The 22,609-nt window shown below is 54.0% G+C and overlaps 1 protein-coding gene across 1 annotated transcript; it reads right to left on the reverse strand.

The window, feature by feature from the left end:
• Positions 1-1,838: 1,838 nt before the first annotated feature.
• On the reverse strand, positions 1,839-22,546 carry LOC101147131 (mucin-12). The gene is made up of 11 exons (XM_019030451.4): positions 15,127-22,546; positions 14,069-14,170; positions 11,879-12,006; positions 11,481-11,545; positions 8,191-8,342; positions 7,748-7,819; positions 7,496-7,658; positions 6,542-6,703; positions 4,945-5,021; positions 2,924-3,012; positions 1,839-2,182 (listed from the first exon to the last, which is right to left on the reverse strand). Exons 1-11 carry the CDS (start codon positions 22,544-22,546, stop codon positions 2,141-2,143), a joined length of 8,472 nt encoding a protein of 2,823 aa, XP_018885996.4. The 3' UTR covers positions 1,839-2,140.
• Between the last annotated feature and the right edge of the window lie 63 nt (positions 22,547-22,609).

Below are 22,609 nucleotides of genomic sequence, written 5' to 3' on the forward strand. Positions count from 1 at the left end.
GAGGCAGGAGATGAACTGAGCGGCCCCAGGGTACACAGCTGGTTCATGGCAGGATTAGAATCTGGGGCTCCTGAAACGCCATTTTGTGCCCATGTGGCTATGTCCCGGAAACATTCCTGGGGCACACAGCAGGGTGTGCTGGTGTGGGAGGTGACAGGGAGTTGGCGGGAACATTCACTGGGTAAGGATAGACTCTAATATGGGTTGAGCACCAGTCTTGTGCCAGGGATCATGCCTGGGGGGGAGCTCTTTTCAATCCCAGCAGCTGCCCTGAAAAGCAGGTATTATTCTTACTTTCCGGAGGGGAGACTGAGGCTCGGAAGGGGAAACTAAGGCTCAGAGACCTCAACTGGAAGAGGCTCCAATGCCCTGGCTCTTCCCCCAAAGCTCGCTGGGGAGAGAAGAGAAGTCCAGGGGGTAGGCACAGGGCTGAGCTCCAGGCAGAGGGCACCCCCCTATTGGTGTCCTGGAGGCAGCTCTCCCTCGGGGATGGGCAGACAGAGCAGGCTGGCCCCTGGGATGGGGGCCTCTTGGGCAGTGGGGCGTGGGGGTCACTCACCCTGCTCTGCAGCAGCTTGTGGGGGCAACAGCGAGAGGACCAAGGTCAGCAGACACAGCGCCATGGTCCCTGGCCTTGGTATCGGAGCTCTGAGCACGTCTCACTTGCCTGTCACCCCCAGAGGAGCTGGCGAAATGAGCCTCAGAGAAGGAAACTGATAAATAAATGGGTGCCAGAGACCTTTGGTCCCTGAGACACTGGGGATCAGGGGCCAGCCTGAGCCTGAGTCAGTCTGGAAGCTTCCCTCATGACTTGGGGCGCAGGGCCTGTTTCAGGCCAAAGGGCAGAGGGAGGGGGTGCCTCTCCCTGGCCCGGCAGCCCATAGGCATGAGGGTTATCAGCTTTATCACCCCAACAGAGGGGCAGCCCAGAGGGCCTGTAGGAGCCAGGGGGGAACTGATGAGATCCCCCGACTGAAGGTGGTGGGAGATGGGCAAGAGGGACTGGGCCTGAGCTGGGAAAGGAGGAGGGTACCACCTGCATTTGGCCCTAACCCCTAGCAGGGACACCCCCTTTGTCTCTTTTCTAACCCTTCTTATTGGCCGGGTATGGTGGCTCACACCTGTAATCCCAGCACTTTGGGAGGCTGACGCGGGAAGATCACTTGAGATGAGGAGTTTGAGACCAACCTGGCCAACATGATGAAACACCATCTCTACTAAAAATACAAAAATCAGCCAGACTTGGTGGCGGGCGCCTGTAATCCCAGCTACTCAGGAGGCTGAGGCAGGAGAATCGCTTGAACCTGGGAGGCAGAGGTTTTAGAGAGCCAAGATCGTGCCTCCGTACTCCAGCCTGGGCAACAGAGCAAGACTCTGTCTCGGAAAAAATAAATAAATAAAATAACCCTTCTTATTGTCCTATGAGTATGCCCTGAAGACATGGCCATGCCTGGACAGGGAGTTCTTGGGTTTGGTCTGTGGGTTCCGAGGTAAGCACGGCTCCCATGGCCATCTGGAGTGACCCTGCCCTGTGCAAGCTCAGCAGAGCCAAGTGCTCACTCCCTGGCCAACTGGGGTTGAATCTGAGGTCCTCTCCTGTCCCCAGAACCTGACATTAGGCTTTTCTGCCACAGGGACCTCAGCAGAGGCAGGCCTAGACCTGTCCTGACTGGAGCCGGGGAGGTGGCTCCCTGCCAAGACACAGGAAGGGGCCCAGAGCATTCATTCCATGCCCCATTCAGCAGCCATTCCTGGGAGAAATCCCATCCCAGGAGGGCTCTGACCCCCAACCTGACCCCAACTGCAGAAGGAGGAGAAGGAAACCTCTCACTTCTCATTCTGAGCTTTCAGATTTGCTTTTATTGGTAGGGAAATTCCAGAGTGGGGAGCCACCCAGGAGGAGACAGGGGTGCCGAGGCTTCTGGGAGTCTGGAAGCTCCCGGATGGAGGGGCTTACAGCCCCCAGCCTTCCCCAGCAGGAGCACAGGCAGGGGACTGGCCAAGTCTGTCATCTCAGAGCAGGACCGGCTTCAGGGCCTGACTTCAGTCTCCTCTTGACCCGCCCGGGAGGCTTGTGGTGGGCTCTGTGTTTGCAGCTCTCCTGAACAGAGCTAGATGAGGGTGGGAGGCCCCCATTGGCTCACACAGCGGATGCTACCATCTCCGGCCTCTGGATGTGGAGCTGGGGGACGGGAGAGAAGAGGTGAGGCCAAGGGGCAGACCCGGGAAAGGGGGAGCCCCAGGAGGAAGAGGGAGCCCTGGGGGGGAGGAGGGAACCCCAGGGGGAGGAGGGAGTCCCAGGGGGAGGGAGGGAGTCCTAGGGAGAGGAGGGAGTGGGGGGGAGGGGGGGAGTCCCAGGGGAAGGGGTGGCCCCAGGGTGAGGAGGGAGTCCTGGGGGAGGAGCGAGTCCCAGGGGTAGGGAGAGTCTCCCAGGGAGAGGGAGGGAGTCCTAGGGAGAGGAGGGAGTCCTGGGGGAGAAGGGAGTCCCGGGGGAAGGGAGGGAGTCCCTGGGGAAGGGAAGGGGTCCCAGGGGAAGGGAGGGAGTCCCAGGGGGAAGGGAAGGGGTCCCAGGGGAAGGGAGGGAGTCCCAGGGGGAAGGGAAGGGGTCCCAGGGGGAGGGAGGGAGTCCCAGGGGGAAGGGAAGGGGTCCCAGGGGGAGGGAGGGAGTCCCAGGGGGAAGGGAAGGGGTCCCAGGGGGAGGGAGGGAGTCCCAGGGGGAAAGGAAGGGGTCCCAGGGGGAGGGAGGGAGTCCCAGGGGGAAGGGAAGGGGTCCCAGGGGGAGGGAGGGAGTCCCGGGGGAAGGGAAGGGGTCCCAGGGGGAAGGGAGGGAGTCCCAGGGGGAGAAGGGAGTCCCGGGGGAAGAGGGAACCCCAGAGGAAGTGGAGCAGCCTCAGGGGGTGGGGGCAGCTCGCAGCTGAGTCACCTCTGTGCCAGAGTCAACAGTCTCCAGGGTGGGCCGGAAGTTGTTGTAGGCGTTCTCAAGGCCGAATCTGCTCTCCCTCAGATTCTGGTCTGTAGGGAGAGGCCGTGATGAGTGATGGGAGCCTTGGTAGGGGGAGGACTAGGGGGCAGAGGGGATTTCCTCTGGCAAAAGGAAGAGTCAGCCCGGCATCTGCCCTACACCCTTTCCCACTGCCGACCACCCCTCCGACCCTGCATCACTGGGCTGCGGGTAAGTGCAAAGCCTGCCTGGGGAGCCGCCCGCTGGACCCCGGAACAGGAGGGAGCGGAGCAGAAGCCCCCCACATGCACGGGGTGGAAGCGGGGGCCACGGAGGAGCGTGCGTTCAGCCCTGGACTCAGGGGTGAGGTCAGAGTGGAGCGGGAGACAGGGCTGGCTCTGGGTCAGCAGGGCCGCCCTCCTTCATAGCAACGGTAACCATAGCAGGCAAAAAAGCTGCGTCTGGAATCTTCCAGCATCCTCCCAGAGCACAGCGATCACTTACTTCCTGGTCCCGCAGAACCACTCACTCTCTGGACTCCGGGGCTCTCCCTGCACCTCTGACCCCTTTTTTCCTGCGTCCTCCTAGATCGGGGTCCTCATGCCCTACCTGTACTTCTACGGTGGCTCCTGGTGGGGGGGGTTCTCCTGTCACCCTCCTCACTTCTCACTCTGCATTCTCCCCGATGAATGGACAAACCTCTATTCCAGTACGTGGTTCAGGCTGCAGACCCCTCCCGGAGCTTCAGACAGGCACGAGCCTTGCAGCCTCCTCCTCAGCACCCACCAGCCCCCCAACTCAGTGTGCTCCACCGGCTGCTTCTCCCCCATCCTTCGGGGCCCAAGGGTTAGCTCGGACAATCCCGGAAATCCTCCCTCACTCCCTCTCCCTCTCCCACCCCCTCAGCCTCATCTCCACCAGGCTGCGTCTCCTCTCCCTCCCCCCACCCCCTCAGCCTCATCTCCACCAGGCTGCGTCTCCTCTCCCTCCCCCCACCCCCTCAGCCTCACTTCCTCCACCTGGTCTTCCTGCTTTAGTGCCCCCTGAATGGCCTTTTGAGTAAAAAAAATTCAAAATGTGACCGGGCATGGTGGTTCACGCCTGTAATCCCAGCACTTTCGGAGGCCAAGGCGGGCGGATCACCTAAGGTCTGGAGTTCGAGACCAGCCTGGCCAACATGATGAAACCCTGTCTCTACCGTCTCTACTAAAAATACAAAAATTAGCCACACGTGGTGGCATGCCTGTAATCACAGCTACTAGGGAGGCTGAGGGCAGGAGAATCGCTTGAACCTGGGAGACAGAAGTTGCAGTGAGCCAAGATCGTGACACTGTACTCCAGCCTGGGCGACAGAGCGAGACTCTGTCTCACAAAAAAAGGTGGGCGGCCAAAGCCCCTCAACCCCCCACCCCATTCCCAAAGCCCTGCCAACCTCATGTCCCTCACTCTTTCTTTGTGAGATTGACCTGCCTTCCCTTCCCCGCCAAAAGCAAGCTCTTTCCCAACTGCAGGCGTTTCTCATGCAGTGCCCCCTGCCTGGGGTGCCCTTTCCCTTGTCCTCACTGGGATAAGGCCTCCCTGCTTACTGGGCTCCCACTGTGTTGAAGGAGGAAGCACACCTGCTTACTCACCTGTTCAAGAGTCAGTCTCACCTGGGGGCTTATCTGACCCCCCCATCCCCACCCAGGCTGGGTCAGGTCCACCCCTCTGCTCCCTCTGCCCTGGGAATGGCCCTATCACCCCGCTTAGCTGAGTGTGCACTGGATGCCCTCACTGAGTTGGTCTCTGGGGGCAAGATCTGGTTCTCAACCACTCCTGCACCCTTGCACACAGCAGGGGTGGTGTCTGGGTCCGGGGCTGCAGCGGCAGGTGGGGAACGGGCTGTCAGTCACAGCCACCCCAAAGGGGGGCTGGACCCCACGTCACCCCCACAGGCACAGGCACCGCCTTGCCTTTCTTCACCCTCCAGCTCTGCTCATCTCCTTGCCCTTAACTAGAGGTACCTTCCCAGATGGCCGTCTTCTGGAAGATGCCAGGGGTGCCTTCCTTTCGCCACTGTTGAGGCACATCATACTGTTCCCTGCAGACAGAAATGCCATGAGCAGCTGTAGGCAAGGAGGCTGAGGAGGGACTTGGTGGACCCTGACCTTCAGCTTCCCTCGAGGGGACAGTCACAGCCACACCCCGAGTCAGAGATGGCAGCGATGATGGCAGAGAACAAAAAGTAGCATCACCATGGCTTCCCCTCTACAAAGGCAGGCACTGGCCAGGCCTCCTGGCTGCCCCTCACTCCCTTTAGTGGCCCTCAGTTTCCACATCCGTGAGATGGGGGCATAGGGTAGCTCCCTTCAATTGCTGACTTCAGGTCAGGTACTGTGCCAGGGTTTCCCAGCAACCTTCACAGGTGCATCTTATCCCATTTTACAGCTGGGAAAAGTGAGACCCAGACGCTCCATCTCAGCTTCCCCATGTGGTGCTGTGCTCTGTGGTGGCCAAGGTGAGTGATAACTAACTACAGGGAATGTCATTACATAGTCTGATTTCCACACATAAGCTTCTGTTTCCATTCTCTGTGTTATGGTTTGAATGTGACCCTTAAAATTCATGTGTTGGAAATTTAATCCCCAAGGCAGCAATGCTGAGAGGTAGGACTTTGAAGACATGATTAGGTCATGAAGGTGCTATCCTCATGAATGGATTAACGTCATTATCTCGAAAGTGGGTGTGTAATAAAAGCGAGTTCAGACAGCCAGGAGTGACAGCTCACACCTGTAATCCCAACAACTTTGTAGGCTGAGGTGAGATGACTGCTTGAGGCCAGGAGTTTCAGACCAGCCTGGGCAATATAGTGAGACCCTATTTCTACAACACATTTAATTTAATTTAATTTAATTTAAGGCCAGGCACGGTGGCTCACACCTGTAATCCCAGCACTTTGGAAAGCCACAGTGGGTGGATCACTCAAGGTCAGGAGTTCGAGACCAGCCTGGCCAACATGGTGAAACCCCGTTTCTACTAAAAATACAAAAATTAGCCAGGCATGGTGGAATGCACTTGTAATCCCAGCTACTCGAGAGGCTGAGGCACGAGAATCGCTGCAACCTGGGAGGCGGAGGTTGCAGTAAGCCGAGATCATGCCACTGCACTCCAGCCTGGGTGACAGCAAGACCCTGTCTCTTAAAGAAAAAAAAAAAGTGAGTTCAGCCCTCTCTTCCTCTCTGTCCATGTGATGCAGACTGCCATGTTGCCATGCTGTGATGCAGCAAGAAAGTCCTCACCAGATGCAGCCCCTTGATCTTGGACTTCCCAGCCTCCAGAACTGTGAGCCAAATAAACTTCTATTGTTTATCAATTACCCAGTGGTGGTATTCTGTTATAATAGCACAAAATGGACTAAAACACTGCCAAATTGATGTATCCTACAGGAAGGCCACCCTTTGCTGCACCCAGGGCTGGCAGGGTCTGGGCACCCCATCTGGCCTCAGCTGACCTCTCTGATTGCTGGCCTGGAAGGAGCAGAGCCTTAGGACATTCAGACAGTGGCCACCCCAGGATCTGTCCCCTCTGTGTGGGCCTGCGGTGCTGGCCCCACAAGCTCACCTGTGCCGTTTTCTCTGGGATAGGCTGAATAAGATGACTAGGATGATCAATGCGAGCAGCAGCACTGCCATCACAGCCCCCACGATCCCATACACGAGGCTCTTGGCAATGTTGAATTCACAGGTCTCCCCCCAGTACCAGTGTGTGTTCGTATTTGGGCACCTGGGGACACAGACAAGCTCAGGCTGATCCCCCGGGATCCCTCACATCCAATATCCCAAGGGTTAACCCACTCTCCTAAGCACAGGAAACCAGATCTCCCTCACTCCAAGGGCTGGAGCTCAGCCCCCAGAGAGCCTGGGTCCCTGACTTCCTCAGGCTGATGGGCACTGAGGGAGTTGGGGGGACCTGGAGACTACAGATCAGGAATTCAAATGACTAGGGCTCAAGGGGACCTGAGAGTGTTGGGTGTCTCGTCCAAGACACGTACCATTCACCCACCTAATCTCTAAGCATCTGCTACCTAAATGGGCCTGTTATCATGGTTTTTCTTTTGCACCTTAATTTATGGTCTGTGGACTTAGTGCTGTGGCTGCAGCTAGAGGTAGTCTTGACAGCATGGCAGAGATGACATAAGGGAAATTAACAATATAGACAGATACAGAGATTGAGATAGAGATACAGACAAAGATAGAGATAGAGATAGAGATAGAGATAGAGATAGAGATACAGATAAAGATAGAGATAGAGATAGATTTGGAAATTGACAGCATGAACTTTCTCAGGAAGGGATTGCCCAGCTTTGGGACCTCTGTGTCTATAATCTACTCCTACTCCTCACTCTTGTGGGTGTGGGGGGTGGGAATGAGGTTACAGGGGAGACGTATGTCCAGGAGTGGGGAGGAGGCACCTGCCAAGCTCTACTCAATCCCCCAACCCTGTGGGTGACTGCTGGGGAGGGGGAGGGCTCTATCACCAGGACAGAGTGGGTGCTGGGCTTATGGGGACACTCACAGGCAGTGGGGGCCACTGTGTTGCAGCTGACATGTGCCCAGGTTACAGTTCATTTGCGACTTCGTTCCTTTGGTGCACTTGTTCACACAGGCCAGCTTCCCATCCAAGACATCCACATAGTAGAACTGGGCATATCCTTCGGCAGCCTTCTGGGTGCATTGCTCTGGGGGAGAGGGGCAGGCAGCATGCATGAGCCTGGCCAAAGCATCCCAGCCCCCACTCTTAGTGCCCACGCGCCACGTAGTCGCTTACCCTGGAAGTCAAAGCCCGGCATCACCGATGAATCCACAAAAGTGTCTTCTTCACTATAGCACAGTATGACCTCTGCCGAGAGTGGATGGGAAGGAAGATGGAACAGAAACACTTCCCTCTGCCTCCCTGGGGGTAGCCAGGCCTCTCTCTTCTATACCATGCCCTCCCCTGGGCCAATGCCCGTGGGAGTCTTTGCCTACCCTGGACATGCAGCTGGGTTTGTGAGGAAGCTCAAATGGGGATATGATAGCCTCAGCCTGGGACCGAGAGGGGGCTGTTGGGAGCAGCTTTGGGATCTGGGGAAGGCACCCTGGCCCTGGCTTCTGGGTTCCTGTGGCAGAAGTCTTGGGAGTACCAGAAGAAAGAAGACATAGGGGAGGGAGAGGTCAAGGTCACTATCTCCAAGACACCCACAGGGGTCAAGGGGTTTTAGGTGAGCTTACTTCTGCAGGAATCAGGATCAAGAAGAGTTGTTCTGGTTTCATTCATAATCTTGGCCTTTACAATCTCTGCCAGGTTTTCAAACAGTTCCTCATACTCTAAAGTGTAGTCTGCCTCCAGGATGACATCGTTCTTGACCACGATGCTACCGTTGCTGGAAGTGGGAATCGTTTCATCAGTTACCCATGTCACCACCCAGCCAGCAAGTGGAGCCCAAGCACCCAGAGTGGTAATGGGAGCTGAAGCTGCCATGTGACCCAGAGGTGAGAAAGAATACAGAGTCTTCCCTCCAGCAGCTAACCACCCAGACAGAGGGAGGAGAGCGAAATGATTCAAGATCTCAAATATCAGTGATCATGATAAATGCCAATGAGTGAAATTCATCTCTCGCAAAATAGTGGCTCTTGGATGAACAGGTGGAGAAATTTGAATCCCTGTGTCCTGTTGATGCGAAAGTAAAATAGTGCAGCTGCTATGGAAAACAGTATGGAGCTCCTCAAAAAATTTAAAATAGAATTAATGCATGATCCAGCAATTCTACTTCTGGGTATGTATACAAAATAACTGAAAGCAGGTCTTGAATTTATATTTGTACCCTTGTGTTTTTATTAGCATTATTTACCATAGCCAAAAGGTGGAAGCAAACCAAGGGTCCATCAACAGACAAATGGAGAAACAAATGTGGTCTATTGTGGAATATTATTTAGCCTTAAAAAGGAAGTACAGGGCAGGAAGTGCGGTGGCTCATGCCTATCATCCCAGCAATTTGGGAGGCCGAGGTGGGAGGACTGCTTGAGACCAGGAGTTCAAGACCAGCCTGGGCAACATGTTGAGACTCCATCTCTACAAAAAATACAAAAATTAGCCAGCCAAGTTGGTGCACGCTTGTAGTCCCAGCTACTCAGGAGGCTACGTCAGGAGGATCGCTTGAGCCCAGGAGTTTGAGGCTGTGTTGAGCTATGATTGCACCACTGCACTTCAGGCAACAGAGCAAGACCCCATTTTTTAAAATTTAAAAAAGAAAGAAAAAGGTAAGTTTCTAACCTAGAAGCTACTCCTTCAATAGCCAATGATGCAGCTGGGGGGAGAGATCTTGAGACAAGGCAAGTCATCTGTCACTGTCATTTTGAAAGGTAAGTCAGTAGTAGGACTCAGGAGGACTTGGACAAAAAAAATCCTGAGCCAAAATGGAAAGACCAGGGTGCCAATGCTGAGCCAGGGGCAAGGTTGGGGCACCGGGACCCTCTCTTCCCTGCTGCAAGGACACGGCACCCTTGAGGCACCCTTCCCACCCGTCTATCTGCCTCTTTCCATTCTCCACTGGGGGCTCTGGCTAGATCTTAAATGTTGGTGCTTTCCAGCTTCGTTCCTGGGAGACCCTCGTTTTGTGCCATGACCCTCCCTCACCCCCGACCTGAGCCATCTCTTCCTACTCCCAGGACTTCCAGTGACATCCATCTGGGGATACCAATGCCTGTGTCTCTGATAATACCCTTTAGAGGCTGGGTGTGGTGGCTTACGCTTGTAATCCCAGCACTTTGGGAGGCCGAGGCGGGAAGATCACTTGAACCCAGGAGTTTGAGACCAGCCCGGGCAACATAGCAAGACCCCATCTCTGCAAAAATTACAAAAATTAGGCCGGGGCAATGGCTTACACCTGTAATCCCAGCATTTTGGGAAGCCAAGGCAGGTGGATCACTTGAGGTCAGGAGTTCGAGACCAGCCTGGCCAACGAGGTGAAACCCTGTCTCTACTAAAAATACAAAATTTAGCCGGGTGTGATGACATGTGCCTGTAGTCCCAGCTACTCGGGAAGCTAAGGCAGGATAATCACTTGAACCTGGGAGGTGAAGCTGCAGTGAGCCGAGATTGCACCACGGCACTCCAGCCCAGGCGACAGAGCAAGACTCTGTCTCAAAAAAAGCAAAACAAAAAAATTACAAAAATTAGCCAAGCACGATGGCGCAGGCCTGTAGTCCCAGCTACTCAAGAGGCTGAGGTGGGAGGATTGCTTGAACCCGAGAGGTTGAGCCTGCAGTGAGCCATAATTATGCCACTGCATTCCAGCCTGGGCAAGACAGCGAGATCCTGCCCCCCGATCCCCCCAAAATAAGACCCTTTAGGGCACATTCCACTGCTGCATCACGCAACCACTCCATGTGGCTGGGCCCTGGGCACTTGAAACTTGATGTGATGCACACTGAACTCATCATCTCCTTCCCCCATTCTACCCCTCATGACATTCCTCCATGCAGCACAGGGCACCCCACACCTCCAGCAGCCCAGAAATCTGCCCTCATTCCTCATTCTTCCCTCCCTCCTCTCCTGCAGCAAATCCCAGGTCTGCTGGTCCTGCCTCCCAAAGACCTTTCACACTGGACCTGTTTTCTCCTTTACTGTCACCTATCTGGTATAGGCCACCATCATCTCCAGTACAGGCTTCTGCTTATGCAATCTCTACCCTACAGCCAGACTGAGCTATCTACTCTGCAGACCAGACACTATCCCTCATGGGTCTACACTGCTGATGCCAAAAGTCTAACTAACTTGGCATGAGCCATCTTTCCAGCCTCCTCCCCCATCACTGCTCCTTTGCTCTTAAGCACCCAGCCGTTCTGAGCATCTTTAGGTTCCTGGAATCTGCCCTCCTCTCTCTCCCCTCTGGGCTTCTTCTCATCGATTCCTTCTGCTGCAACTGCCTCTCCTTCCCTTCCCTCTCTCTGGATCATTCCTTCTCATCCTTCAAGCCTCAGTTTTGCTGTTACATTTTTTTTTTCTTTTTTTAGAGATGGGATCTCGCTATGGTGCCCAGGCTAGTCTCGAATTCCTGGCCTGAAGTGATCCTCCCCCACTGGCCTCCCAAAGCATTGAGATTACATGCATGAACCACCACGCCCAGCCTGTTGCCAGTTTTTCCGGGAAGAATTCCTTCTGCCACACCAAGCTTTGCTTTTGGGACCTCTCCCAAAAGCACCCTGTGTGCCCGTTACTGAAACTCTAAGCAGACTGCTTAGCCACTTTTCCATCTGTGTTCTGCCACTCTGAGCTCCAGGAAAACTGGGACTACTGTGTTCCCAGCACCCAGCAGGGGGCTGGCTTTCAACAAATGTGTGTTGAGTGGATGAATGAATGAAGAATGAAGGTGTCACAGCCCCCGGTGTTCCCTAGCGGCTGCAGGCCTCTCTGACCCAACCAGTATTGATATTCTAGCCATTCATGATAGGAGGAGGCAGGAAAGCAGGGACAAGGAGGATTTCCCCACATCTATAAACCTGCCCCCCAATATACTCACAGCAATCTCCGAATGTTCACCCCTCTATACTGAGGAAGATTGTCGCCCTTCAAAACGACATCCATCTGAAAGAAACAAGGCAGCGAAGGTCACACAAAGCTAGAGCATGAAGACTCTCCTGTTCCCCTTCTTGAGGCAGCCCTAGGCACCTTTCTGTGGAGCCCAGGTAAGGTCCTATAGGAGGAACCACCAACCCAGGAAGCTCCCTCTGCCATAATGTGGGTCATGTGGAGCTGAAGGCTGGAAGCTCTCAAAGGACCTCCTTTCAAGACTTAGGGAGACTGGTAGGGAGGGGGCTCATGAGCAGAAGAACTCAGATCACTAAGTTGGGGTGCACCCCCCAATTTCCTCTCACGTGGGACATCACCCTGGGGTGTCTGGGTGTGCCCTGGTCTTACCCGATTCTTGAAGAGGGTACTGAAGTTCTGGTATTCCTGGGAGGATGCGTCATTCATCTTTTCTGTGAAATGTCTGTAAGTCACTTTCACTGTCATACCTAAAGTGGCGTTGAGTTTTTCTGGAGTTTCTGTGGGAAAAGGCCATGGTATGCGTGAGACAGCGACCTCCCAATAATGTCCCCCAGGATTGATACATTGTCTGCCTGTGGGTGTCTTGAAGGTGAAAGAAACTTAAGAGGAAGGTGGGGTCACTGTTCCCTGTCTCCCAAAACCCTGAGGAGCCAGTGGCCAGGAGGGAAAGGGACAGAACTAAGTACAGAAGCCCTTTGATGAGGGGGGCAGGTGAGCTAATGGAAAGGGCCCTGGGCCAGGTGCTGTGGCTCACACCTGTAATCCCAGTGCATTGGGGAGATGGGAAGACCTGCCTGGGCAACAAAGTGAGACCCTGTCTCCACAAAAATAAAAAAATTAACCAGGCATGGTAGTGCACGCCTGTAGTCCCAGCTACTCAGGAGGCTGAGGCCAGAGGATAACTTGAGCCCAGGAGTTCGAGGCTGTGGTGAGCTATGATCTGCACCTCTGCACTCCAGCCTGGGCCACAGAGTGAGACCCTATCTCAAAAGAAACGGAGGTTCCTAAAACTAAAAATAGAGCCACCGGCCGGGCGCGGTGGCTCACACCTGTAATCCCAGCACTTTGGGAGACCGAGGCGGGTGGATCACGAGGTCAGGAGATTGAGACAATCCTGGCTAACACGGTGAAACCCCATCTCTACTAAAAATACAAAAAAAAAAAAAAAAAAAAACAGCCAGGCATGGTGGCGGGCACCTGTAGTCACAGCTACTCGGGAGGCTGAGGCAGGAGAATGGTGTGAACCTGGGAGGTGAAGCTTGCAGTGAGCCGAGATCATGCCACTGCACTCCAGCCTGGGCAACAGAGCAAGACTCCATCTCAAAAAATAAAAAATAAAAATAGAGCTACCATACAATCCAGCAATCCCACTGCCGGGTATATACCCAAAAGAAAGGAAATCAGTACATTGAAGAGATCTCTGCACTCCCATGTTTGTTGCTGTTCACAATAGCCAAGACTTGGAAGCAACCCAAGTGTCCATTAACAGATGAATGGATAGAGAAAATGTGGTACATATACACAATGGAGTACTATTCAGCCATCAAAAAGAATGAGATCCTGTCAATTGCAACAACATGGATGGAACTGGAGGTCATTGTTAAGTGAAATAAACCAGGCACAGAAAGACAAACATTGCATGTTCTCACTTGTTAGTGGAATCTAAAAGTCCAAATAATTGAACTAATGGAGGCAGAGAGTAGAAGGATGGTTACCAGAGGCTGGGAAGGGTAGTAGAGTGGAGGTGAGAGGGAGGTGGGCATGGTTAATGGGTACAAAATATGTATAGTCAGAAAGGATGAATAAGATCTAGTATTTAACACGACAGAGTGACCACAGTCAATAATAATTTAATTGAACATTTAAAAACAACTAAAATAGCTGGGCACGATGGCTCATGCCTGTAATCCCAGCACCTTGGGAGGCCGAGGCAGGAGGATCACCTAAGATCAGTAGTTCCATACCAGCCTGGCCAATATGGTGAAACTCAGTCCCTATTAAAAATACAAAAATTAGCCAGGCATGGTGGCCCATGCCTGTAATCTCAACTACTCAGGAGGCTGAGGCAGGAGAATCACCTGAACCCAGGAGGTGGGGTTGCAGTGAGCCAAGATCGTGCCATCACACTCCAGCCTGGGAGACAGAGCGAGACTCCCTCTCAAAAAATAAAATAAAATAACTAAAATAGTACCATTGGATTGTTTGTAACATAAAGGTTAAATGCTTGAGGGAATGTGTACCCCATTCTCCATGCTGTGATTATTACACATTGCATTCCTGTAACAAAACATCTCATGTATACTCCATAAATATATACATCTACTATGTACCCCTAAAAATTAAAAATGAAAAAAATTCGACCACCCCATTTTTCTACCTTCTACTTTTGTCCCTGAAGGCAAAGGTAGAAGGTTCATGTTCTCCCTACAGTGTTGCTGGGAAGAGTCACACCTCCTCCACCTGCAAGTGAGGCAGTGGCTGATCCTTCCAACACTGCCATGCTGTTTTCAGGGGTGAAAGGGCCTGCAAAGAGCTGCAGATCTCAGAAAAGGTCATTACCTATAGGGAAGGATTCCAGAGGGGACAAGCACTGGTAACCAGCGTAGCCTTGGGGACAGACGCATTGTTTTCCATTCCAAATTTGTCCTTCCTGGCACAACCCTGTGGAGAGATAGAATCCACGGCAGTCACCGTGGGAGCCCAAAGAGCAAAAACACGCACTCCCATTCCAGGTCCAGTCACTCAGCATCGCACTGGAGAGCAGGACAATGCCAGATGACCGCACAGCAACGAAGATGCCTCTGCTGCCACCCCTGGCCCTGGGAGATAGTAAGAAAGGGAGGAGGAACAGCAGAGAGTAAGGAAACAAAAGATACAAGAGGTCCAGCTATGAAAAAAGCACTCTTATGTACCAAAAGAAGACAACTCTACCCATGGGATCACCTGGAACAGGGAGGAGAAAGAGTTGGAAATGTGAAACAAAACCACAGGAGGCCAGAGCAGATGCGGATTCTCGTGACGACAGACAGAAGGAGGCCGGGCGCGGTGGCTCACGCCTGTAATCCCAGCACTTTGGGAGACTGAGGTGGGTGGATCACATGAGGTCAGGAATTTGAGACTAGCTTGGTCAACATGGTAAAAACCCATCTCTACTAAAAAAACAAAAATTAGGTAGGCATGGTTGTGGGCACCGGTAATCCAAGCCACTTGGGAGGACAAGGTAGGAGAATCGCTTGAGCCCGGGAGGCAGAGGTTGCAGTGAACCAAGATCGTGTCATTGCACCCCAGCCTGGGCAACAGAGCAACACTCTGTCTCAAAAAAAAAAAAAAAAAAAATCCAGAGAGGAGGGGTTCATGGAAGGATGAAAAATAAATACATAAATAAAACCACCCTGGAGTCATAGAGGAAGGAGAGATTGTCATCATACATGTGTGGGGACCAGTGAATGGCACATGAACACTGGAAGTGGTATCGAACCCAGAAACTGGATAATCGGTAGACCCAAGTAAAGTGGAAGATAGAGGAAAAGAACCAAGAGAGTTTGTAATGGATGAAGAAGACTCATGGACAGGCCTGGAGAAGAAGCTAAACGTGGATGAAATGGAAAGAGCAGTACCTGGTGCTAAGGTTTCCAGGCTTTCAGTAGACACAATTGTAGAAGTGAAGCTTGGACTGGTGTGGAAGGTGGTAGATTCCTCAGTGAGGCCTGATGTGCTGGAACTGGCAGGAAAGAGTGTTGTGTAAGTAGGGGATGGGCTGATGTAGAAAGTTGTAGATTCTCCAACAAGGTCTGAGGCTGTGGAGCGGGCAGGTAAGGGTGTTGTTCCAGTTGCGTCTGAGCTGCTGTGGAAGGCTGTTGATTCCTGACCAATCTCTGTGGTTGTGAGGGTGGCAGGTAACACTGTGTGAGTGAAGCCTGGGCTGCCAGGGAAGGGTGTAGATTGTTGACTATGAATGGACGTTGTGTTGCTGTGAGAAAACGCTGTGGTTTCAGTTGAGCCTGGGCTGCTATAGAAGGTGGTAGATTCCTCACTAAGGCCTGGCATTGTGGTGCTGGCAGGTGACACTGTTGACAGAGCCGAGCCTGGTTGGCTGTGAGGGGTGGTAAATTCTTGAGCAAAGGATGAAGTTGTGATGCTGCCAGGGGACCGTGTTGTGTCAGTTGAGCCTGGCTTACTGTGGAAAGTTGTTGATTCCTGACTGAGGCCTGAGGTGGTGGTGCTGGCAGGGAACGCTGTTGTGTGTGTTGACCCTGCTTGGCTATACAAGCTGGTGGGTTCTCCACTGATGCTGGAGCTTGTCATGCTGGCAGGTGAGAGTGTTTGGTCTGGTGATCTGGAGCTACTGTAAAAGATGGTAGATTTTGCACTGAGGCCTGGTGTTGTGGTACTGCTGGGTAATGTTGTTTCCATTGAGCCTGGAGAGATGTAGAAGGTGGTAGATTCTGCAATGTGGCCCGAGGTAGTAAAATGGGCAGATAAGGGTGTGATTCCATTTGTATCTGGGCTGCTGTGGGATGCTGTTGATTTCTCAATATGACCTGAGGTTGTGGAGCTGTCAGGAAAGTGTGTTGTTGCAGTGGAGCCCGGGTTGCTGTGGTAGCTTGTAAATTCTTCAACAAGGGCACTGGTGGTGCTAGTAGGTGAAGATATTGTGTCTGTTGTGCTGCTGTGGAAAGTTGTTGATTCTTCACTACGGCCTGAAGTTGTGGAGCTTTCAGGGAAGTGCATTGTTGGAGTTGAGCCCGCGCTGCTGTAGTAGGTCGTAGATTCTTCAACAAGGCCTGAGGTTGTGGAGAGGGCAGTTGAGGGTGTTGTTGCAGTTTCACCTGGGCTGCTGTGGACTGCTGTCGATTCCTCACTACGGCCCAAGGTTGTGGAGTTGGCAGAAAAGTGTGTTGTTGGAGTTGAGCTCGGGCGGCTGTGGTAGGTTGTGGATACTTCAACAGGGGCTGCTGTGGTGCTGCGAGGTGAAGGTGTTGTGTCACTTGAGCTTGGCCAGCTCTGGAAAGTGGTAGATTCTTCCTGAAGGCCAGCGCTTGTGGAGCTGGCAGGGGTCAGTGTTGTGTGTAGCGAGCCAGTGCTGCTGTGGGTGGGTGTAGATGCCTCCACGGGGCCTGAGGTTATGGTGTCGTCAGGTAAGAGTGTGGTTTCAGTGGCGCCTGGGCTGCTGTGGAAGGTGGTAGATTGTTGACCAAGGGATGAGGCTGTGGTACTGCCAGGGGACAGTGTTGCCTCTGTTGAGCCTTGGCTGCTGTGGGAAGTCGTAGGTTCCTGACTGAGGCCTGAGGTGGTGGTGCTGTCAGGGAACGCTGTTGTGTGCGTTGAGCCTGGTTGACTGTGGGATGTGCTGGATTCTTCGCTGACGCCTGAGCTTGTTGTGGTTGCAGGTGAGAGTGTTGCATCTGGTGATCTGGGGCTAGTGTAGAAGGTGGTTGATTTCTCACTGAGGCTTGGTGTTGTGGGACTGCCGGGTAAAGTTGTTGTTTCGGTTGAGCTTGGACTGAGGCGTGAGGGTGTAGATTCTCCAACGAGGCCAGAGGTGGTGGAGCGGGCAGGTGAGAGTGTTGTTCCAGTTGAGCCTGAGCTGCTGGGAAAGGTTGTTGATTCCTCACCGAGGTCTGCGGTTGTGAGTGTGGCAGGTAACCCTGTTTGGGTGGAGACTGGGCTGCCGGGGAAGGCTGTAGATTCTTCAGTGAGGCCCGAGGTGGTGCTGTCCTCAGCGAACAGTGTTGTGTGAGTTGAGGCTGGCCGGCGGTGGAAGGTTGTAGGCTCTTCACCACGAACTGAGGTTGTGGTGCTGCGAGGGAACACTGTGGTTTCAGTTGAGCCTGGGCTGCTGCTGTAGGCGGTGGTAGATTCCTCACTGAGGCCTGGCGTGGTGGTGCTGGCAGGTGACACTGTTGAGTGAGTAGAACCTGGTTGGCTACGGGAGGTGGTGGATTCTTCACCGACGCCTAGGCTTGTCATGCTGGCAGGTGAGAGTGTTGTGGTTGGTGATCTGGGGCTGCTGTAGAAGGTGGTAGATGCCTCACTGAGGCCTGGTGTTGTGGTACTGCCAGGTAACGTTGTTATTTCAGTTGAGCCTGGACTGATGCGAGAGGTTGTAGATTCTCCACGACCTGAGGTTGTGGAGTGGGCAGGCGAGGGTGTTGTCCCACTTGCATCTGGGCTGCTGTGGAATATTGTTGATTTCTCACTGTGGCCCGAAGTTGTGGAGCTGGCAGGGAAGTGTGTTGTTGGAGTCGAGCCTGGGCTGCGGTGGTAGGTTGTAGATTCTTCAACAGGGGCTGTTGTGGTGCTAGGAGGTGAAGGCGTTGTGTGAGTTGAGGCTGGGTGGGTCTGGAAGGCGGTAGATTCTCCCTGAAGTCCAGGGCTTGTGGAGCTGGCAGGGGACAGTGTTGTGCGTGGTGAGCCAGTGCTGCTGTGGACGCGTGTAGATGCTTCAACGATGCCTGAGCTTGTGGTGCTGTCAGGGAAGAGTGTTGTGTGAGTGGAGCCTGGGCTGCTGTGGAAGGTTGTAGATTCTTGACCAAAGGATAAGGCTGTGGTACTGCCAGGGGACAGTGCTGTGTCAGTTGAACCTGGGCTGCTGTGGGAAGTTGTTGATTCCTGCCTGGGGCCTGAGGTGGTGGTGCTGGCAGGTAACGGTGTTGTATCCGTTGAGCCTGGGCTGCTGTGGGAAGTTGTAGAATCCCGACTGAGGCCTGGCGTGGTGGTGCTGTCAGGGAATGCTGTTGTGTGCGTTGAGCCTGGTCGGCTGTGGGAGGTGGTGGATTCTTCACTGACGCCTGAGCTTGTCGTGCTGGCAGGTGAGAGTGTTGTGGCTGGTGATCTGGGGCTACTGTGGAAAGTGGTAGATTTGTCACTGAGGCCTGGCGTTGTGGTACTGCCGGGTAACGCTGTCGTTTCCGTTGAGCCTGAACTGATGGGTGAGGTCGTAGATTCTCCAAGAAGAACTGAGGTTGTGGAGCGGGCAGGTAGGACTATTGTTCCCGTTGCGTCTTGGCTGCTGTGGGATGCTGTTGATTCCTCACTACGGCCTGAGGTTGTGGAGCTGTCAGGGAAGTGTGTTGTTGCAGTTGAGCCCGGGCTGCTGTGGTAGCTTGTAGGTTCTTCAACAAGGGCAGATGTGGTGCTAGGAGGTGAAGATATTGTGTGTGTTGTGCTGCTGTGGGAAGTTGTTGATTCTTCACCACGGCCTGAAGTTGTGGCGCTTTCAGGGAAGTGCGTTGTTTGAGTTGAGCCCGGGCTGCTGTGGTAGGTCGTAGATTCTTCAACGAGGCCTGAGGTTGTGGAGCGGGCAGGCGAGGGTGTTGTTGCAGTTGCAACTGGGCTGCTGTGGACTGTTGTCGATTCCTCACTACGGCCCAAGGTTGTGGAGCTGGCAGAAAAGTGGGTTGTTGGAGTTGAGCTCGGGCTGCTGTGGGAGGTTGTAGATAGCTCAACAAAGGCTGATGTGGTAGTAGGAGGTGCAGGCCTAGTGTCCTTTGAGCTTGGCCAGCTCTGGAAGGTGGTAGATTCTCCCTGACGGGTTGTAGAGCCGGCAGGGGACAGTGTTGTGTGTGGCGATCCAGTGCTGCTGTGGACGGGCGTAGATGCTTCAAGGAGGCCTGAGGTCGTGGTGTTGTCAGGTAAGAGTGTTGTTTCAGTGGAGCCTGGGCTGCTGTGGAAGGTAGTAGATTCTGGACCAAGGGATGATGCTGTGGTACTGCCAGGGGACAGTGTCGTGTCTGTGGAGCCTGGGCTGCTGTGGGAAGCTGTAGATTCCTGACTGAGGCCTGGCATGGTGGTACTGCCAGGGAATGCTGTTGTGTGCGTTGAGCCTGGTTGGCCGTGGGAGGTGGTGGATTCTTCACTGACGCCTGAGCTTGTCGTGCCGACAGGTGAGAGTGTTGTGTCCGGTGATCTGGGGCTACTGTAGAAGGTGGTAGATTTCTCACTCAGGCCTGCTGTTGTGGTACTGCCAGGTAATGCTGTTGTTTCCACTGAGCCTGAACTGATGGGTGACGTTGTAGGTTCTCCAACAAGAACTGAGGTTGCAGAGCGGGTAGGGAAGAGTGTTGTTCCAGTTGCACCTGGGCTGCTGTGGACTGTTGTTGATTCCTCACTACGGCCCAAGGTTGTGGAACTGGCAGAAAAGTGTGTTGTTGGAGTTGAGCTCGGGCGGCTGTGGTAGGTTGTGGATACTTCAACAGGGGCTGCTGTGGTGCCGCGAGGTGAAGGTGTTGTGTCACTCGAGCTTGGCCAGCTCTGGAAAGTGGTAGATTCTTCCTGAAGGCCAGTGCTTGTGGAGCTGGCAGGGGTCAGTGTTGTGTGTAGCGAGCCAGTGCTGCTGTGGGTGGGTGTAGATGCCTCCACGGGGCCTGAGGTTATGGTGTCGTCAGGTAAGAGTGTGGTTTCAGTGGCGCCTGGGCTGCTGTGGAAGGTGGTAGATTGTTGACCAAGGGATGAGGCTGTGGTACTGCCAGGGGACAGTGTTGCCTCTGTTGAGCCTTGGCTGCTGTGGGAAGTCGTAGGTTCCTGACTGAGGCCTGAGGTGGTGGTGCTGTCAGGGAACACTGTTGTGTGCGTTGAGCCTGGTTGACTGTGGGATGTGCTGGATTCTTCGCTGACGCCTGAGCTTGTTGTGGTTGCAGGTGAGAGTGTTGCATCTGGTGATCTGGGGCTAGTGTAGAAGGTGGTTGATTTCTCACTGAGGCTTGGTGTTGTGGGACTGCCGGGTAAAGTTGTTGTTTCGGTTGAGCTTGGACTGAGGCGTGAGGGTGTAGATTCTCCAACGAGGCCAGAGGTGGTGGAGCGGGCAGGTGAGAGTGTTGTTCCAGTTGAGCCTGAGCTGCTGGGAAAGGTTGTTGATTCCTCACCGAGGTCTGCGGTTGTGAGTGTGGCAGGTAACCCTGTTTGGGTGGAGACTGGGCTGCCGGGGAAGGCTGTAGATTCTTCAGTGAGGCCCGAGGTGGTGCTGTCCTCAGCGAACAGTGTTGTGTGAGTTGAGGCTGGCCGGCGGTGGAAGGTTGTAGGCTCTTCACCACGAACTGAGGTTGTGGTGCTGTGAGGGAACACTGTGGTTTCAGTTGAGCCTGGGCTGCTGCTGTAGGCGGTGGTAGATTCCTCACTGAGGCCTGGCGTGGTGGTGCTGGCAGGTGACACTGTTGAGTGAGTAGAACCTGGTTGGCTACGGGAGGTGGTGGATTCTTCACCGACGCCTAGGCTTGTCATGCTGGCAGGTGAGAGTGTTGTGGTTGGTGATCTGGGGCTGCTGTAGAAGGTGGTAGATGCCTCACTGAGGCCTGGTGTTGTGGTACTGCCAGGTAACGTTGTTATTTCAGTTGAGCCTGGACTGATGCGAGAGGTTGTAGATTCTCCACGACCTGAGGTTGTGGAGTGGGCAGGCGAGGGTGTTGTCCCACTTGCATCTGGGCTGCTGTGGAATATTGTTGATTTCTCACTGTGGCCCGAAGTTGTGGAGCTGGCAGGGAAGTGTGTTGTTGGAGTCGAGCCTGGGCTGCGGTGGTAGGTTGTAGATTCTTCAACAGGGGCTGTTGTGGTGCTAGGAGGTGAAGGCGTTGTGTGAGTTGAGGCTGGGTGGGTCTGGAAGGCGGTAGATTCTCCCTGAAGTCCAGGGCTTGTGGAGCTGGCAGGGGACAGTGTTGTGCGTGGTGAGCCAGTGCTGCTGTGGACGCGTGTAGATGCTTCAACGATGCCTGAGCTTGTGGTGCTGTCAGGGAAGAGTGTTGTGTGAGTGGAGCCTGGGCTGCTGTGGAAGGTTGTAGATTCTTGACCAAAGGATAAGGCTGTGGTACTGCCAGGGGACAGTGCTGTGTCAGTTGAACCTGGGCTGCTGTGGGAAGTTGTTGATTCCTGCCTGGGGCCTGAGGTGGTGGTGCTGGCAGGTAACGGTGTTGTATCCGTTGAGCCTGGGCTGCTGTGGGAAGTTGTAGAATCCCGACTGAGGCCTGGCGTGGTGGTGCTGTCAGGGAATGCTGTTGTGTGCGTTGAGCCTGGTCGGCTGTGGGAGGTGGTGGATTCTTCACTGACGCCTGAGCTTGTCGTGCTGGCAGGTGAGAGTATTGTGGCTGGTGATCTGGGGCTACTGTGGAAAGTGGTAGATTTGTCACTGAGGCCTGGCGTTGTGGTACTGCCGGGTAACGCTGTCGTTTCCGTTGAGCCTGAACTGATGGGTGAGGTCGTAGATTCTCCAAGAAGAACTGAGGTTGTGGAGCGGGCAGGTAGGACTATTGTTCCCGTTGCGTCTTGGCTGCTGTGGGATGCTGTTGATTCCTCACTACGGCCTGAGGTTGTGGAGCTGTCAGGGAAGTGTGTTGTTGCAGTTGAGCCCGGGCTGCTGTGGTAGCTTGTAGGTTCTTCAACAAGGGCAGATGTGGTGCTAGGAGGTGAAGATATTGTGTGTGTTGTGCTGCTGTGGGAAGTTGTTGATTCTTCACCACGGCCTGAAGTTGTGGCGCTTTCAGGGAAGTGCGTTGTTTGAGTTGAGCCCGGGCTGCTGTGGTAGGTCGTAGATTCTTCAACGAGGCCTGAGGTTGTGGAGCGGGCAGGCGAGGGTGTTGTTGCAGTTGCAACTGGGCTGCTGTGGACTGTTGTCGATTCCTCACTACGGCCCAAGGTTGTGGAGCTGGCAGAAAAGTGGGTTGTTGGAGTTGAGCTCGGGCTGCTGTGGGAGGTTGTAGATAGCTCAACAAAGGCTGATGTGGTAGTAGGAGGTGCAGGCCTAGTGTCCTTTGAGCTTGGCCAGCTCTGGAAGGTGGTAGATTCTCCCTGACGGGTTGTAGAGCCGGCAGGGGACAGTGTTGTGTGTGGCGATCCAGTGCTGCTGTGGACGGGCGTAGATGCTTCAAGGAGGCCTGAGGTCGTGGTGTTGTCAGGTAAGAGTGTTGTTTCAGTGGAGCCTGGGCTGCTGTGGAAGGTAGTAGATTCTGGACCAAGGGATGATGCTGTGGTACTGCCAGGGGACAGTGTCGTGTCTGTGGAGCCTGGGCTGCTGTGGGAAGCTGTAGATTCCTGACTGAGGCCTGGCATGGTGGTACTGCCAGGGAATGCTGTTGTGTGCGTTGAGCCTGGTTGGCCGTGGGAGGTGGTGGA

This window comes from Gorilla gorilla, chromosome 6 (assembly GCF_029281585.2).
Source record: "Gorilla gorilla gorilla isolate KB3781 chromosome 6, NHGRI_mGorGor1-v2.1_pri, whole genome shotgun sequence".
Lineage (NCBI taxonomy): Eukaryota > Metazoa > Chordata > Mammalia > Primates > Hominidae > Gorilla > Gorilla gorilla.

What these genes read in the sequence shown, in the direction of transcription:
- LOC101147131 (XM_019030451.4), bottom strand. Translation starts at nt 22,546, where the DNA reads ATGCCAGGCCTCAGTCAGGAATCTACAGCTTCCCACAGCAGCCCAGGC. An exon ending in CCTGGAAACCTTAGCACCAG is followed by an intron (nt 14,171 to 15,126) that starts GTACTGCTCTTT and finishes ATCTCTCCACAG; the next exon opens with GGTTGTGCCAGGAAGGACAA. An exon ending in CACAGTGGCCCCCACTGCCT is followed by an intron (nt 6,704 to 7,495) that starts GTGAGTGTCCCC and finishes CTGTGTCCCCAG; the next exon opens with GTGCCCAAATACGAACACAC.